Raw genomic sequence first — 16,007 nt, forward strand, 5'->3', positions numbered from 1 at the left:
TTATTACATTGACTGGACGCCATCAGTCGCACTAAAGCGATTTCGCTTGAGAACGGGTATACACTTCTAGCAAGACTGTTTCGGTAGGATGAGGACCTTTCTGAAGACAAAATAGAGCTCGCTTCGATGCCTATTTCTAACATCGGCATCCAAAAAGTACAGAATTAGAGATTTCTTAAAAAAAACATGCACACTCACATAATCTAACACGAGGAAATGCGAGCGAAAGATTTTGGCAAAAATAAGTACAGATTTCAGAAAAGTACACGACAACACAGCTTTCTCCCAACACAGATAGCCTGCTCCTCCCACCACAGGTTGACTCTGTAGGGAGAGAGTCTAGAGAGCCGACGCCATCAGAAGGGAGCCGCTGTGCATAAGGAAGAAAATTGAAAATCAACACTAGAGAAGCGTTCAAAAAGTCGCTGCAGTGACACACAAGTGTAATTGGGTAACGTCTTTCGGAAAAGTACCCACGTAGCGGCCGCAACCGCAGACCAAAATTTCAAGATAGTGTGCGTGTGTGGGCGTGTGTGTGTGTGTGTGTGTGTGTGTGTGTGTGTGTGTGTGTGTGTGTGTGTGTGTGTGTGTGTGTGTGTGTGTGTGCTTGCGCGAACACACACACACACACACACACACACAGCCGGTCGATACCTGTTCTGACTACATGTATAACAGTAGGATTAATCCTCATATGTGTCCTCTTTATTCCTTTAGAAAATTCGTGAACTGCAGCCTTCAGGTCCGTACCATATTGCTGGATTCTCCTTCGGCGTCATTGTAGCCCACGAAATCGCCCTGCAGCTCCAGAATCTTGGAGCATCCGTGGGCAGCCTAACATTTCTGGATGGAACTCCGTGGATAGGAAAGAACAGGAAAACCCGGGAAGCTTCGGGGCTCAGAAGAAATAAAGAAGAGGAGGACGACGTATTTTTCTGCGTTACACTTACGCAGTTCCTTCACGTCGACTACAATGAGGTACGTGACACTCAAGTACATTACAGCAAACGTTCTTCTCTTTCTTCTGGAGCAAACGTTCTTTTTTGGTTCCTATGCTGAAATGTATCACAGAACCTGTCAGTTGCAATGACAGGTTCGTTTATTGCATGGTTAAAGCAGCTGGATGCTACTGTCTGGCCTACCACTGCTTGTGCGTGAAAACGCTAAGCGGCAACAACTGCACATTTAAGAAACGCGGTTCGATGTAGCAAACGCACCTTACATAAACCGAACTTGCAACTCACAAACAAGAAAAAAGAAGTACCATATACACGTGATATCGCTACCTTAGTTTTATTTCTGCTTTTGCTGATGATTTTTGCCTTCAGCACACACAATAGCATGTACGATTCCGTAGTAACGGTATGTGCTGTGGATAATCCTAGAAGAGATACTTAAACGTCCACCTGACGTCACTGCAATCACTTGATGAATCCTAACTATAGGCTCCATTGTCGTTATTTCTGAGCACAGCTACAGCTCCGATTTCACTGTTTACCCCCGAAACAAAACAACGTCAGATGCTCAGTAAGTTCCAATAATACACATGCGATGGGTGGCAAGCTGTTTTACATGTTGTCGACACTTGGAAGTGCGAGAAGTAAGCCGTATTGGAGCCGAGGGGCAAAGGGTTGGCCAAAGGCCCAATTAAGCTCAAATTGGTAACCATATATGGGGGGCATTCCACTGATGCTTATTCCTCTGCAATTTCTTCCACCACAAAACAAGTCGCTTTAGATTCAACATGGCTACTGAGCGACTTCAATTTGCTGACGCCCAGCAAAACTGCAGGTCCCTGCTTGTAGCATTTTCAACGTCCCGGATGCCCACTCTGCGTACTTTGCGAGCAATACCTGTCTGTCCAAAGTAGGCATAACGATAATAATGTAAGCGTACCTTCTTGTCTGTGCACACCACAATCCTGAGTGCACTGCTGGAAGACTCCGTTCGAACGTGTACGAAATGGTAGATGCGCAAAGTTCTCTAAGCTTACTGACTACTATATTCGCCCCTTTGTGTTTATCTATACCTACATCGATATATATGCAACCCTAGCCAGACTAAAGGTACGCTTCCTCGCTGCGTACCACAGCAGGGGCCAGTGTGTCGGTTGGGAAAATGTAGGCCTTCTATATGACTGCTAGAAATCCGTCATTGTCAACAGGCATACATTAGGTCATAAACATACATTAGAATGCAGCAATGAAACATACACAATAGTGATATTGATAAGTTTGGGTCCATCTTATTTTGTATAGGGGCTGGAAATCTTGATACCAAGAAAGAGGAGGCCACTCTGAGTATAGAATTTGGCGCATAGTTTAGGATAGCAGTACTTCGATAGCACCACAAGCACAAAAGAGCGAGACTACGAAGTGACGCAGATAAGACAGGTGCTAGTGCCCGTAATGTCTGTCTCCCTTTGTACAGGCATTCTTCTGCGGTTCTTGTGATGTCGCAGCAAGCCACTCACAACGGTAACTTTCACCAGCCGTGTTATGCAAGCGTGCGGAGTAACAGAAGACTGCTCACAGTCGCGTCTCGTGGGTTTTTGGTGGGAAAATTCTAACTGCGGAAATTTTGCAGATTTTACGCTCAGAAGGTGTCACGACGTTTGTGATACTCACCACAGCTAATGGCCCAGCAGTAATTTTGACCACCTGAGAACCACCTCCTGCGCTCAGAACGCGCGCAGAAATTGGTCGCTTTCAACACCAAAAGCAGCCTCTGCACTCGAACGCAAGTGTTTGGGGACTGCAGCACAATGCCCTTGCCACAGAACAACCGGGGTGGGGGGGTGTTTGGTGCATGTCGGTGCTCCTCCGCGTACCAGAGCCACCGGTGTGTAAACAGTGTCGAACGTTCTTGGCATTCATAGCTGAAGGTCGAGTTTATTGTCTCCTGTGTAAACCAATTCCTGTAGTTAACTTTGCCGTCAAAACAAATACACCACACCCTGCCAATCTCAAAATGAGGTAATTATCACCCCGCAAATTACTCCTAAAGTTGGAGCACTACCTATAGTTCCCCTTACGAGGCTATTTATTCTTCTTCAGCATAAACAGACCTGTACAGACAGCACCCTAAAACTGCTATTCGCCTAAACCTTCAGGAATCATTAATAAGGGGACTCACACTAATATCATAAACAGCTCGTAGAATTAATTTTAGGTCTAGTGCAAGGCGCTGCATCTCCGGCTGACTACACGTGGCTTAGTGAATGTTGGGCAATTCTCCTTGCATACCAAAATAACTATATACGATGTGCGAACTGTATGACACCTTGTGGTTCGTGAAGGAGCTCAACAAGCGCATATCTCGATGTTTAAATGCAACATGGTCTGAATTTATTAATGTTTGACCGAGCAGATAAACAGTGCAAGCCAACCGGGAGTGACGGCGGTGCACCCAGAGGGTTTTGAAATGCGAAGAATATTATTAAAAAGGACGACCAGTTTTTCACTTTCCTTATTTGTCATTATTTTTTCGTCATCACTTTTTCGGGCGCTATCTATTTCAGACAGGTAACCATTGCTTTCAGCAAACTAACCTCATCAGAAATTTATAGCAGAACAGCAGTACATACCTTAGCTTATCAGGGTTACAGCAAATAAAAGAAAATTGACGTGGTTTTTTGTATGGAGAAAAGATTATGTAACTGCAAAAAACAAGAATAAAATGTGCTCGTTTCAAGAGAGCGCCGCTGGATGAACCGCTAGGGCTTGGCCCATGATGCGTAGTTAATAACTCTAATAACAGAACGAGGCTGCGCAGTCCCTCTTGCAGAAGCTGCACTCCTGACGTCGCATTCTTCTAATAACTTGGGTCACTGCAGAACGCAATGAGCAGTTTGCAATGAGCATATTTGCAAAACTCAATGAGCAGTTCCGCCCTCCTAGCTAAGCTTGAGTCAGCCATGTTGACTGACTCCTGTTTCCCGCGCATCCTCACTCCGGACGGCTTCAGGATGTCTCGATGGAAGATGAGGGACGTGGAAAGGTACTTCTGCTGGTCGCGTTAAGCAATCTAACTTTTTACCAAACGAGAGCGACCATCAGCCACATTGAGCATTAATCATGTGTTCCTCTTCATCATTATAATCATCATTGTCACAGCATTCATCTGGCGTAGCAAGCCAGGCGGTTTAGCTCGGCTGACATCGCCATACTCATTAAAGATTGTTCTCTCTCTCTCTCTTTCTCCTTGATCTCGTAACTAAAAATTTCTTTACTATATATAACGACAGTCCTATAGAACGAAATCAGAGAGATCTGTTGTGAATATAATTCTCGCAACAAGTATTCTGCTTATGTCGACGTTAATCCCACTATCTCGATATCAGGTGCATTCCAACTACCTGTTACTGCAGTGTGTGAGGCTGCTAAGACACTGGCTCTAGACGAAAGGAAACCAATTGAGAATGCTGGTTGGATTTCTGATCTTCTTGCTATGAAACGCATCGTAGCCAAACGGAGCAGCTAAGTTCAAGAGGATTAAGCGTCTTTACTGAGGCCTTGTCGGGTGGAATTTGGGTACGCGCTTTGGCTACTAATGGAGATTTCCCGTTAAAAAATTGTGGTTGATCCCTCTTGCATAGTTATAGATGAATTACGAAAGTGAGAGGTGCTTTTAAAGGAGCAGATTAACGTTAAAGGAACCTCCTTCATGTGCGAAAGGTTCGCGAGCCGCACTCCACCAAACGAAGTGAGGCCGACACTCAAGAAACAACACCTGTTTATTCTGAAACAACAAACCAAAAATGACATGGACAGAAACGGCAACTTCAAACATAACGCTGATGGGAACAACGCGACAGCGGAGAGTGCTTCAATTCACGCGCGTCCCCCGTGCACGAAGGCGCTGGCATCGAGGCGCCAACTGACGGCGCTCATTAGCGTCATGATGCCCTACTTCGCTTCGCCTCTCCTTTACGGCAGCCATATCTTAATGAGTCGCAAGGAAAGACATAAGACCCGTTCGTAGCGCTACTCCCGTCTCTATTCCCAGCGCAGTAGGCCTAGCGCCACGTACCTCCCGTTGTGGCGAGCGAGTTCATGTGATCGAATCCGGGCGCCGCTGCGTCAATTGCATATTTTTGGCGACGTCACTTCCGTCATGAATATGAAGTCAGTGAGGTCTTGGTGCACCCGGCATAAAACACTTTCGTGTTAAAATGTCGAATGATGTCTGCGGCTCTGAATACTATCGTAATCAAGTAAACAGTGAGCTGTCACTGAGCGGGTAAGTGCTATTGTTCTGCACGGAAAGATCGATATTCCGTATATATGTAAACAGGTAATCCCCGTTCTTCATTTCCGGCGCATGCTCGTCCCAGTGGCTCAAGTTGTGATTTATTTGCCTTCTGCCAACGCGCCGATCAACCTTTACACATTGCACGCTTCTGTCCCACTGAAGTGTACGAGAACGCTAGAAGACACTGCTTCAAAAATTATTTTACGCTGCATCTGTGCGTCATTTAATGAAGTCTCAACAACCCCTAAGCCACACCTGTGATTTTCGGAGCAGGAAGGAGCAACAAAAGAACGTTTAAAATATATTCAGCTGGGAAATTATTTCGCCTATGCTCCGCAAAAATATGTTTTCCACACATTTGAGAGCGTCATCGTTTAGGGAAAGAAAAACAGCTGGCTTGATCACTGTCATGTCCATTGAATAAAAACACGCGATATTCTGCTTCGAAAGCATGGCAGTTCTTGGACATAGGCTCTAAGACCTAGTAAGACGAATGTACGGTGCTGAAGAACTGTGGGTGTGTCAATCTATATTTACCCACGCTGTCTTTATTCACGCCGGTCCCTCTCAACCTAGTTGCGTACGTACATCTATTAACCTTCTGCGTGAATGTGTCTGCAGATGCTGGTATGCCACTTACTGTAGTCATAGCGTCCAAAAAGCCATTGGGACCATTGTCACAAAGCTAATATTATTTTACAGCTGCGTAGGTTATCTATGTCAGCATAGCGGAATGGCCTCAATTTTTTGGCATGCCATACTGCAAACCACACAGTATAACTACAGCGGAAGGAGAGCTGGTGAATGGTTACGGCAGTATTTCTAAGCAATGCAATATGCCTATAACTATCTCTTTCTTTACCCGCAGGCCATGAACCAAATCAGCGAGTACCCAAATTGGGACGCCAAGTTTTCTGCGTGCATTGACGCAATTCTCAAAGCCATGCCAGCTTTAGAGTTAACTCGGAACACCGTTCACACAGCTTTGTCGGCAATGTACGAAACCTTCAATGCCGTGCTTGCCTATGAAGCTCGCACAATGTTTCACGGAAAAATTGTTCTCGTGAGGGCATCGAACCAGCTCGGCTACTTCCAAACTACCAATTTTCCTTACGACTACGGCGTGTCAGAGGTAAGCACATTGAACAATTGATTTTCAACAGCGCATTGAGGAATGTAACCGCTTTTGCGAAGTGAAAGCTGCGATCCTCGTAAAAATAATTCCCAAATATCTGCTGATACTGAACCAATATCCCTGCAGACTTTTGCCGATTTCCTTCTGTGAAGTCAAGCTTCTTATGTAGGTAGCTATCGGTGATAAAAAATCAGAATTTTTGTGTGGTGGTGCAATTTGCGATAACAGAAAGCAACAGGACCTTTATGTTCATCTGGCAAAATGAGAAGGCAGCATCAAACTGCACAGGTTTTAATTATTTTCAATCTTGTTGTATTTTAGTATTTGGTTGTCAATTTTTGCTTTTTAACTACGGAGGGTGGTGTGCGACTTTATAAGTACGAAAAGAATGTGTGCAGCCAACACAGCTGTGTCACAGTTTCTTCCGCGGTAAATAAGCCGTCCCGCATATTATTTGTAAAGTTTTGACCCTCTAGAGAAGCGCTACAAGACGCGCACTCCTCAGGCTACAACAGGATGGGAAGATATAGCAAAACGTCTGCAGTATTACTCGAGAACAGTTTCCAGGCGCTCATTTGTATTCTGAATTGAAAGTTCTATTTACTGAACGAAAGACCCATGGGGAGCTGTACAATTATTTGTGGAAGCAGGGCAACCAAATTGGTCCACACAACTAACGCACATGGCTCAACCAAAAGTAATAAATGTAAAATTTTATAAATATTGACACAGTGACATGGGAATCGTCTGAGATAAGGATGACTGGGTTACCCTTCCAACCCTGCCATGGCCGAATAATGCAGAAGCCGTGTCTTTTCTCTCCCGTGTCGACCTCCGCCTGTTCATGAGTCACTGCCCTAATACATTCCCCCAACGTGCTGATGACTGCAATTTTCTGTACTACGACATATTAGACGCATATGTTACTCAGCAGAAGGGATATTTTAAGCGTGGTTTGAATTTAAGCCATGGTATTCACGCCTCCAGTTTTGAAAGGGAATGTTTTGGTCTGAGCTGGAAGAGTAAACATAGAATGGATGGTAGACTCGTTAGATGATATTTAGATCCCTGTTATTGTTCAGCTCACAATAAAATTTTTGTTGTCTGAAAAACGGGCACGAGCATCCTCGGCGGATTTATAAAAAAGCTTCTGCAGCAGCCTCATCCACCAACCGGGTATTCTTTCTTTTTGCGGCAGCCACAGCACCGTTAGAGATGGTTTATTAAGTCAAAAGAAGTAGGGCTAGCAGGTCTACGCGACATAAGTATTCCCGTACATCAGCACGTGCGAACAAGTTTGGCGCCAGACCTACACACCCCATAGGTAGATTGGTAACACATTCAGGCATAATTTGAATTGGGAAAATTATAGAAGCTCTAAACGGGTTGGTTCGACAGTCTGCCGATCTGTAATAGTTGGTGGAGTATGGAGGGTAGATTTTAATGCTCTCCAGAAGAAGCGTCGTCGTCGATCACGGGGAGTCAAAAGACCGGTCCGACCGCGTTGACAGAATACCAAAAGGTCGACTGCCATTCACGACAGCGCTGGGGTGAGGTGGATATATTATAAAAAAGAAGTTCCTGCGTTTTTGCAGCCGCCCCTTTCCATAGGGGCGATTTCCCGTGCAAGCCGGGTGAACTTCCCAAGCGTTGTAGTCCCACACAAGTGCCGAGTGCCAGGCCGGGGAGTCACTTGTACAGTCGCCTGCGATTTGAAGCTAATCGCGGGAGCGGTGACCCACCACGGCGATAACGCCCCCGCGCGGCTTCTTTTACTGCGCCTGGCGGGTAGCTTACGCTTTCTTCTCTCCCGCGGTCGCTGTTTATTCAAGCAGACATCACTCCCGGGGAAAAACCAGTAACGCCTTCGACTTTTTTTTTTATCGCGCACGCAGCGACGACGTCCCACTTGCATCTTACAGCAGTTATCGAAGAGGTGCGCGCACATTGTTGGGAAATACTGGACATTTAGAACAATCGGTGCTATCGCCGCTCACGATGGCCAATAAGAAAGCGCCCACGGGATTACAACCACACAAAATCGCCACAAAGCGGAAGGGTGGTTTCCTAGCCGCGGGAGTGATGACTGCTTGAAGGAACAGCGCTCGAGGGAGAGGATACTGCATAAAGTAGGTCCCAGGCACGCTGAAAAATGCCGCGCGGGGGCGTTATCATCTTTATCGGTCGAAGGTTGCGTGGTTACCTTCAAATCGCACGCGACTGTACCTGTTTTACCGGTAGGTGCCCGGCGCCACCAAGACACACGAATGCACATGGTGCCTTCCACAGCCACGGTGGGCGCTCAACTCGCAACCGCCTGTGGCAGGACACGCCGCCACACTCTTTCACCCCCGGCAATGGCGCAACGCGGCATGATGGCCGGGGGCCCCGCCTGATGGACAAGGGTCAGGGACCCCTCGCAAGGGTAAAGGCAGCTTTCCAGACGTGGATTCCACTTTCAAGGGTCTGCACTCGACCAGGGACGCCTGTATTCATTAAAGAAATCGGTGGGTGCCCGGCGGTACCAGGATTCGAACGCAGTACTTCCCGCATACGAGGCGAGTGCTGTACCCCTGAGCCATCGCTGCGGTAAATTTCCTGCGTTTTTGGAGCCGCCCCTTTCCATAGGGGCGATTTCCCGTGCAAGCCCTACCTGCTGGTGTATTGAAGGAACGTGCAGCGGATATCACAACCTAGTTGAGGAGGCGACGTCGTTAAGGTAAAAGACGACCTAGTTAAGGTTCAAACAGTACTAACTTATGGATAAAAATATCTGTCGTTCTTGTGTTTTCAGAAGTTCCGTGTCGTTTATAGATCACCCTGGCGCAGCTTATTCGAAATGTTGTATACTTTGCGCAACGTCTTGAATGAGGCCGGGGTCGAAAATGCACCCCCTTGTGCACTCTGGACCATGCACGATCATTACAGGAACGTTTTATATTAAGTAGGATGGTTAGATTTATGGATCATTATAGACATAACGCACCATTTTATGCTTCGAAGTTTTCAATGACCAATCGTCTATAGGACTTTATCGTCAATGACACATCGCCTATTTTTTCTTGTTCTGTAATCCGCAAATTACTGGGGCTATACGCGAGAGACTGAAATATCCGAAACTCGGGGTCGTTCATTTGAGTTCGGCAACCTCCTTTAACTGACCTCGTCTCGCGTTGATATTTGTCTCCCGTCACTTAAGACATTCTCGTTTCTTAAATCGACAGAAGGGTCAAGCAGGGGCGCAAATCTTACAGAATTGTTTTTTTTTTAAAACCCCAAGGCCCGTGTAATGCCTATTACACAGATGCTTCAAGGTCGGCTTCACGGCAGGCTGTCCGTGTCCCCAACTTCACGAGCACAAACACACTGCAGGAAAATATGGCTGCAGGTCAACACGCAAATAGCGATTTTGGTGGAATGTAATTGGGAAAGCAAACTAGAAAATGAGTTGCCTTAACAGTGTCTTGGCACGGTTTCACTTCTGAATTCACATAATTACACGCAACGCGCTTGAATTTATCTCAATAAAGCTTCAGTGTCAGTTAGTACTCCAAAATTGACAATTACCTAGTTGGTCTGAAGACACCATCAAATAGGAAGAACGAAGCGCTTACCTTCCTATACCTTGCTCTTTTAATACCACGCAGTGATACGCACTTCCCGCAGTACTCGTGTCATTCCATGATAACTCCTACAGAAACGCACAAACACGGTACTATTTAGCAACACTATTAAACATCACACCAAATCCATCACCCAAAAATTCCAAATACAAACAAAATTAGGTAAAAAAGCCCCCATGTCCACACAGAGCAGAGGATCAACGCACGCTGCACATGCGTACGTTTGCTTGAGGACACAGTTACCGTTTCGTCTGTAATTGAGAACTGCTTTCCGTCTTCAATATCTTGTCGGTACCATCTTTCTAACCCGGAACAGAGACATTCTCCTCAAATTTTTACTCACAGATTTTGATAACAACCCTGAATGCTTTCCACACACCAACCCCATATTCACAAAAATTGGCAACTGTTATACTTCGAAGAACATTCTTAAAAGTTTGCTTGTACCGCGTGTAACCCAGGACCTATTCGGGAATGAGGGCGTTAGAGAAGGTTCATTCATATCCGCCGATTCCATTGACACTCGTATCTAAACAACAAGCTCACATTGATCTTGCGCAGCTCATTCATGTCTTCATCATCGTAATGATCATCTGTCATCGAGACAATCTTCATGTTATCGTGGAAAGATTATAACGCCTGTGTTATAGCCACTTCTAGCTCTTCACAATTCCGCCATAATGTTAGGTACGATACTATCATAAATTGAACTTGCGTCATTGACATGGCACTCTATGGCCTGTGTAGCCGTAAAGGCTTAGAACTGGATATAGACTTACCACAGCTATAAGGCTAATAAGATTAGGGCATGGCCATAGTTTGTCGCCTGCACTGCAGACTTTTCTCCGACGTTGTCACTGACGAAAAGGCGTCTCGGTAAGCAGCGTGTGGAAGATAGTATGTTTCAGTGGATACCAAGTCACTGTGGCATCGCTGGAAATGAGTTGGCGGATGCAGAAGCACAGCAGGCACACCAGAATGGAACTCTCCTGTCTATACCGATCACAAGGCAGGATGCTAACGCGATACTCTTTGGAGCACGTAAACAAGCTGCAGCCTTGCATTCGTCGGACCCGCAGAATCGACATGAACGCCTTCACAAGCCGGATCCAGAGCGGAAGTTCTGGGTCAGTCATGCTCCTCGTCTTCGCCGAAGTCAAGAGACATTGCTACACAGGCTGCGTCTTGGAGTAGCATTGACTCGGAAGTATCTTCACACAATCGGACGAGAGGACAGCCCAGACTGCCTTCTGTGCGGTTGTCCTGAGACTATGGAACATTTGCTTAGTGCTTGTCCAAAGTACTCTAGTGAGCGAATGAACCTTGAGACAGCTTTACTACGCTTGGACACTCGCCCTCTGTCCGAACAAAAGATTTTGGGCACGTGGGCTGACAACAGGAAGCAAAGCATAGCCGTTAAAGGCTGCTTATATTTCTTATTGACTCCTCTTTAAATTCTTGCCTCTAGGTCGCGACAAAATTGAATAGACTGCGAAATAATGTCTGAGCAGTTTCTTTTTTTTTTCATGGATGATAGTCATGTGCTAAAAAGTGAACTGCAGCCATCTGATTCAGCGCCCCGTTCTACGTGAGACGTTTATTGGTTTTACTGCTTGTACATAGTTCATTTGTCGCTTTCATTGTCATTTCCCATACCTTCCATATTCATTCCTTTCTCTTTCTGTCCTCCGTACCCTCCCCCCAGAGGGAAGTAGCAGGCCGAAGATCAATTTCCCAGGCCGACCTCTTCTCCTTTACAATAAACATTTACTATCTCTCTAGATAAGTACTGAAATACGCAAAACGAAAATGGCAGCAGTACTTCAAAAGAGTTCGAAATTGCGATGAACGAGTTGGATTATTTACCTATTGTAGGCTGTTTTAGGACTGGAAACGGTGGTCGCACCACCGGAAATTTTCTGGCTTTATTAACGGCCGGCAGTACCGATGCGCACACTTCAGCTATTTGTTTATCCTCTCAATTTTACATCAACCTATGTCCAGAGAGCTACCACACCTTAAATGTGCAAGACAGGTAGCCCCGCCGATCTTGGATCAGATGCTCGATCACACTTTGTCGACAAACGTAAAAAATAAGGCATTTTATTGTAGTATTCAACTTTTGAAATGTCGCAGCATTCTAAACAACAGACCACTAGCTAATGTCACCCTCCGTGATTTTTGGCCATTATCATCATAAGCTCTGAGTGGCCCCAGCATGTAAACAGATGCAGCCCACGCACAGAACGATTCAGAGTATTGAGTGAGGTTGCCTCAGGTCGCGCCTACTCCAAACCTCGACCAGCTCGCCGAAAAAAAATTACACCATCTTCCCACGTGGGAACCCTGAAGAGATGCAAAGCCGTGAAAACTCGTGCAAACTGGAGATGCTTTGCATCTCCTCAGGGTTCCCACGTGGGAAGATGGTGTAATTTTTTTGCTTTTCGCCTCCATCAGAAAAGTGGCCGCCGCGGCCGGGAATCGAACCCGCGATCTCATGCTCAGCAGTGCAACGCCTTAGCCACTGAGCCACCGCGGCGGGTCACTGCCAGAATCGTTGGCGTCCATTGTGAGCTCATCGGACGGCGCAGACCGAAGCAGCTACTGAAGGGAGCAGCGGCGTGTACCTGGTTTATCTGAAGTGGCGAGGGGGAGGGGAGAGAAGGAACAGCGCGCACAGCTGTTGGGGAGAGGAGAGAGTGAAGTTATCACAGCTGGCATGGAGAGGAGGAGAGGTGCGGACGAACGCCGGAAGCACAACGGATATAGCCCTGAGCAAGAGATACTTTGCATTTAATAAATGAGGCTCACATGCGTATCCCCCTAGGTTTCACCCAAATTCCCGCCCGCATTTAACAAGCGTCCACCGGATACTCGGCATGTTCCGAATCGGCCACAAGGAGATATCCGCGCAGTGGCGTACTGATACTCACAAAAGCAGAGTTCCTGCTTTGCGGCAACTGAGGATTGTTCGTCCAGCTGTGGCGTTTTCGGTCGGTCCATGGAGTCACCATCAAGCCGTTGAGGCTCTCTATCGTCTGCAAGAGACCATCTTTGGACCCCCACCGGGTCTCTTCCACGACGCGACCTCTCGCCGCGCTACGCCACGGCTTTTAAGTGGGTGCACAATACTGGGAGCGCTAGAGGCAAGGACAACCTCCGGTTCCCCACGTGGTTTCTCCGGTGGGGTCCCACACGTCCGACCAACATGTTTCAGAAGGCCAGCTTATATCACATGGCCAACTACAGGAACAGTAGCCGTTCTGACAACCCGGAGATCCACGGAACCTCGGAGTTATAGTCCAGTTGGTTTAAGATCGGCCATGGAGAGAGCCACAAAAACGTCCACCTGGTGCGGAGACACCCATTGACTACGGCTTTAACATAATGGGGCTGCATTGACGACGACCTGAAGATAATAGGGCTGTGCGACTGTTCCTTTAAAACAGTGAAAAATATCAAGTCCACCGCCCTTGTCCACCTTAGACAAGTAGTGTTGGAACGTCGGGATTTCAAGGCACACATCCATCTGCGATAAGACCACTTGTTCGCAGTTACCAAGGGCAATCCAAACAGTGTGGTCAAATACAATGTATACTGATGTTTGAGGGGCGACTTACTAGCTGCTGTTTCAGACGGTCTTGTGTCACATGGAATTGTTTGTGCAGATGGCGGCCGCACAAGAAAGCTCGAATTTGATAATTGTGATTGATTGACTGTAGGGTTTAACGCGCCGACGCAACGCAGGCGATGAGTCGAGCCGTAGTGGCGGGCTCCCGATTAAGTTTGAACACCTGGGGATCTTAATTCTGCGCTGTAGTCTCGTACACACGGCCGTTTTAAATGCGAATGCATTTCTTAGTCGGGGGTTGTCGTGCGGTCTGTGCCGGCGTCCGCACGCAGGTGTTATCTCTCCGCGCTCCTCCTCGCCCCTAGCAACAGCTGTGGCGCGCCTAGCAACCGGAGCAGGTGGCGGAGCAGCGGAGGGCAAGGGGAGAGGATGAGCGCGCGCGGGCGTGTGAAAGCGCTCGCATCGCGGAGCTCGGGCGGAGTAGCGGAGAGTGAGTGGAGAGGAGGAGCGCGCTCGGGCGTGTGAGGGCGCTCGCATCGCGGAGCTCGGCGGAGAGAGCTCGCGCGCGGGGCGGGCGTGTTGAGCGGGTCTCTCTCTCCTCTCCGCGTACCCTCTCTCCGCTCGCTGCGCTCGGAAAAATATATCTAAATGCAGTGGAGCGCGCGCCTCTCTCCGTGACTGCTTGCCGACTGGCGCCTTGATAGCGATGGACGCCATTAATAATAATTACTCGCAGCGCACTCATCGGTGCACCCAATGCATTCGCATTTCCGCACGATCCCCTTCGGGGAGGTGGGGGGAGTTTTTTTGCTTTTCGGCTCCATCAGTAAAGCGGCCTCTGCACCCTGGCATTGAACCCGCGTCCCCATACTCAGCAGCGCAACGCCTCAGAAACAGAGCAACCGTGGCGGGTATTAAAGAAAATCGGGCCTTTGTAGTTATTCAAATGGTTCCGTCTGATTTGGCTTCTTGATTGCTGGTGCCCTGTAACACCATAATTACTTTGCTCTTGGTTCTTCTACAAAGCCGTTACTGCTGACGGTGCTTACGAGAAAATAAACGAGTTTGTCAATATTCGGATATCCATTTTATGAAAGCGTCCTTGGGCTCTGGAATGAAGTTGACCGAGTCATCAAAGACTGATTAATTAAAATAAAATAATTCTCATACTACCTGCGACGTCCTTTTGGGGGACCTTAGTCGCTGAGACACACGACCCTCCTGCCCCCTCACTGTGTGGTTTCAGTTCTCATTCGGTTCTAAAGATGCGTGGATGACTTGTTATTAACGAATACAAATATAGCCGGCTATTTTATGCTCTGTGTGGTTGATACACAAACTGCAAAGCTTCAAATAAGCGTACTCGCAATGTTTTTTTTTTCAGCTCTGTGATGGTGGCGTCGAGGTCAAGGTGATTGAGGGGGACCACTTGAGCTTCATTGTTGGACCAGGAGCAAAGCTGTGTGCGGATATAATAAGCAAGCAATTGAAGTGAGAAAACCTTATCGACTTCAACCCAGAGAAGTAAAAAATACATTCTTGAGTATTGCACAAACATCTTGAAGAGCACGCAGTATGTACCCAGGAAGCCGCAATGGCTGCTGTTATCTGTTACGGCTTCGTGTGATATTCTTCAAATAAAAGGCAATAAAAAGGCTAGAGAACGTAAAAGCTTATTTTCACTTTTCTTGGTCCGTGAGGTCGACTGCTTTCAGAAAGCGGCAGCAAAGCTTATAGGCTATTGTGAACGTCGTGACAGACACATTTTTTTAATCTATTGGTTTATAAACACTAGAGCCTACCGTACCTAATTAGGTTGGACGGTTCTTATTTCAGTTGTTTTATATCGTTCTTTTTGGATATTCACACGCGGCAAAATTGTATTGTGAGTTAGTTCTTTCTTGTGCTCACTTTTTGGTGGATCTTTTCACCTAGAAGCAGTGTATCACCGTTTTATAGGAGCCGTCATTTTCATGCGATTTAGGGTGGGTCATTGTTCTAATGTTGATTTTTTTAATATGGTTCTTTAAAAACACATTTTAACCGCTATTGTTTATATTTTTTTTATTTTGTTTCTATAATTTATCTATACGTTCTTGAGTAAAATGCTTCCAAAGCACACCGGCCTTACACAAGGAGGGTGCAGCGACGCTATATTACATTGCAGGTGCGAGTAGTAATGGATGTTAGATCCGAAATACTGCTTATGGAGGCAAACAGATGGTTCGAACGATCAGAAATCTTGGCCATGATCAAAGTCACGTATGGAGTACGGCGACAGGTAACAACATCAGGTCAACATACGACGATATGTGGACAGCACGAGGACGTTGTTATTTTTTATCACACGGCTAGTGAAATACTATAACTAAGAGGTGTGGAAGAAGGCATATTACCTGCAATTTTTTCCTTCTGGCGAGTTGAC

General features: G+C 46.7%; 1 protein-coding gene across 1 annotated transcript; it reads left to right on the forward strand.

Annotated features, from left to right (window-relative positions):
• Nucleotides 1-721: 721 nt before the first annotated feature.
• On the forward strand, nt 722-15,194 carry LOC144147141 (fatty acid synthase-like). The gene is made up of 3 exons (XM_077679212.1): nt 722-978; nt 6,122-6,385; nt 14,967-15,194. The coding sequence occupies exons 2-3, from the start codon at nt 6,125-6,127 to the stop codon at nt 15,075-15,077; spliced, it is 372 nt and encodes a 123-aa protein (XP_077535338.1). The 5' UTR covers nt 722-978; nt 6,122-6,124; the 3' UTR covers nt 15,078-15,194.
• The last annotated feature ends 813 nt before the right edge of the window (nt 15,195-16,007 follow it).

Source organism: Haemaphysalis longicornis, unplaced genomic scaffold (assembly GCF_048455015.1).
Source record: "Haemaphysalis longicornis isolate Haplotype H1 unplaced genomic scaffold, Haemaphysalis longicornis Haplotype H1 scaffold_7, whole genome shotgun sequence".
NCBI lineage: Eukaryota > Metazoa > Arthropoda > Arachnida > Ixodida > Ixodidae > Haemaphysalis > Haemaphysalis longicornis.

Excerpts from the sequence above, each read along its gene's own strand:
- LOC144147141 (XM_077679212.1), top strand. The coding sequence starts at position 6,125 with ATGAACCAAATCAGCGAGTACCCAAATTGGGACGCCAAGTTTTCTGCG. Across the intron at positions 6,386-14,966 it reads ACGACTACGGCGTGTCAGAG|CTCTGTGATGGTGGCGTCGA; the intron begins GTAAGCACATTG and ends TTTTTTTTTCAG.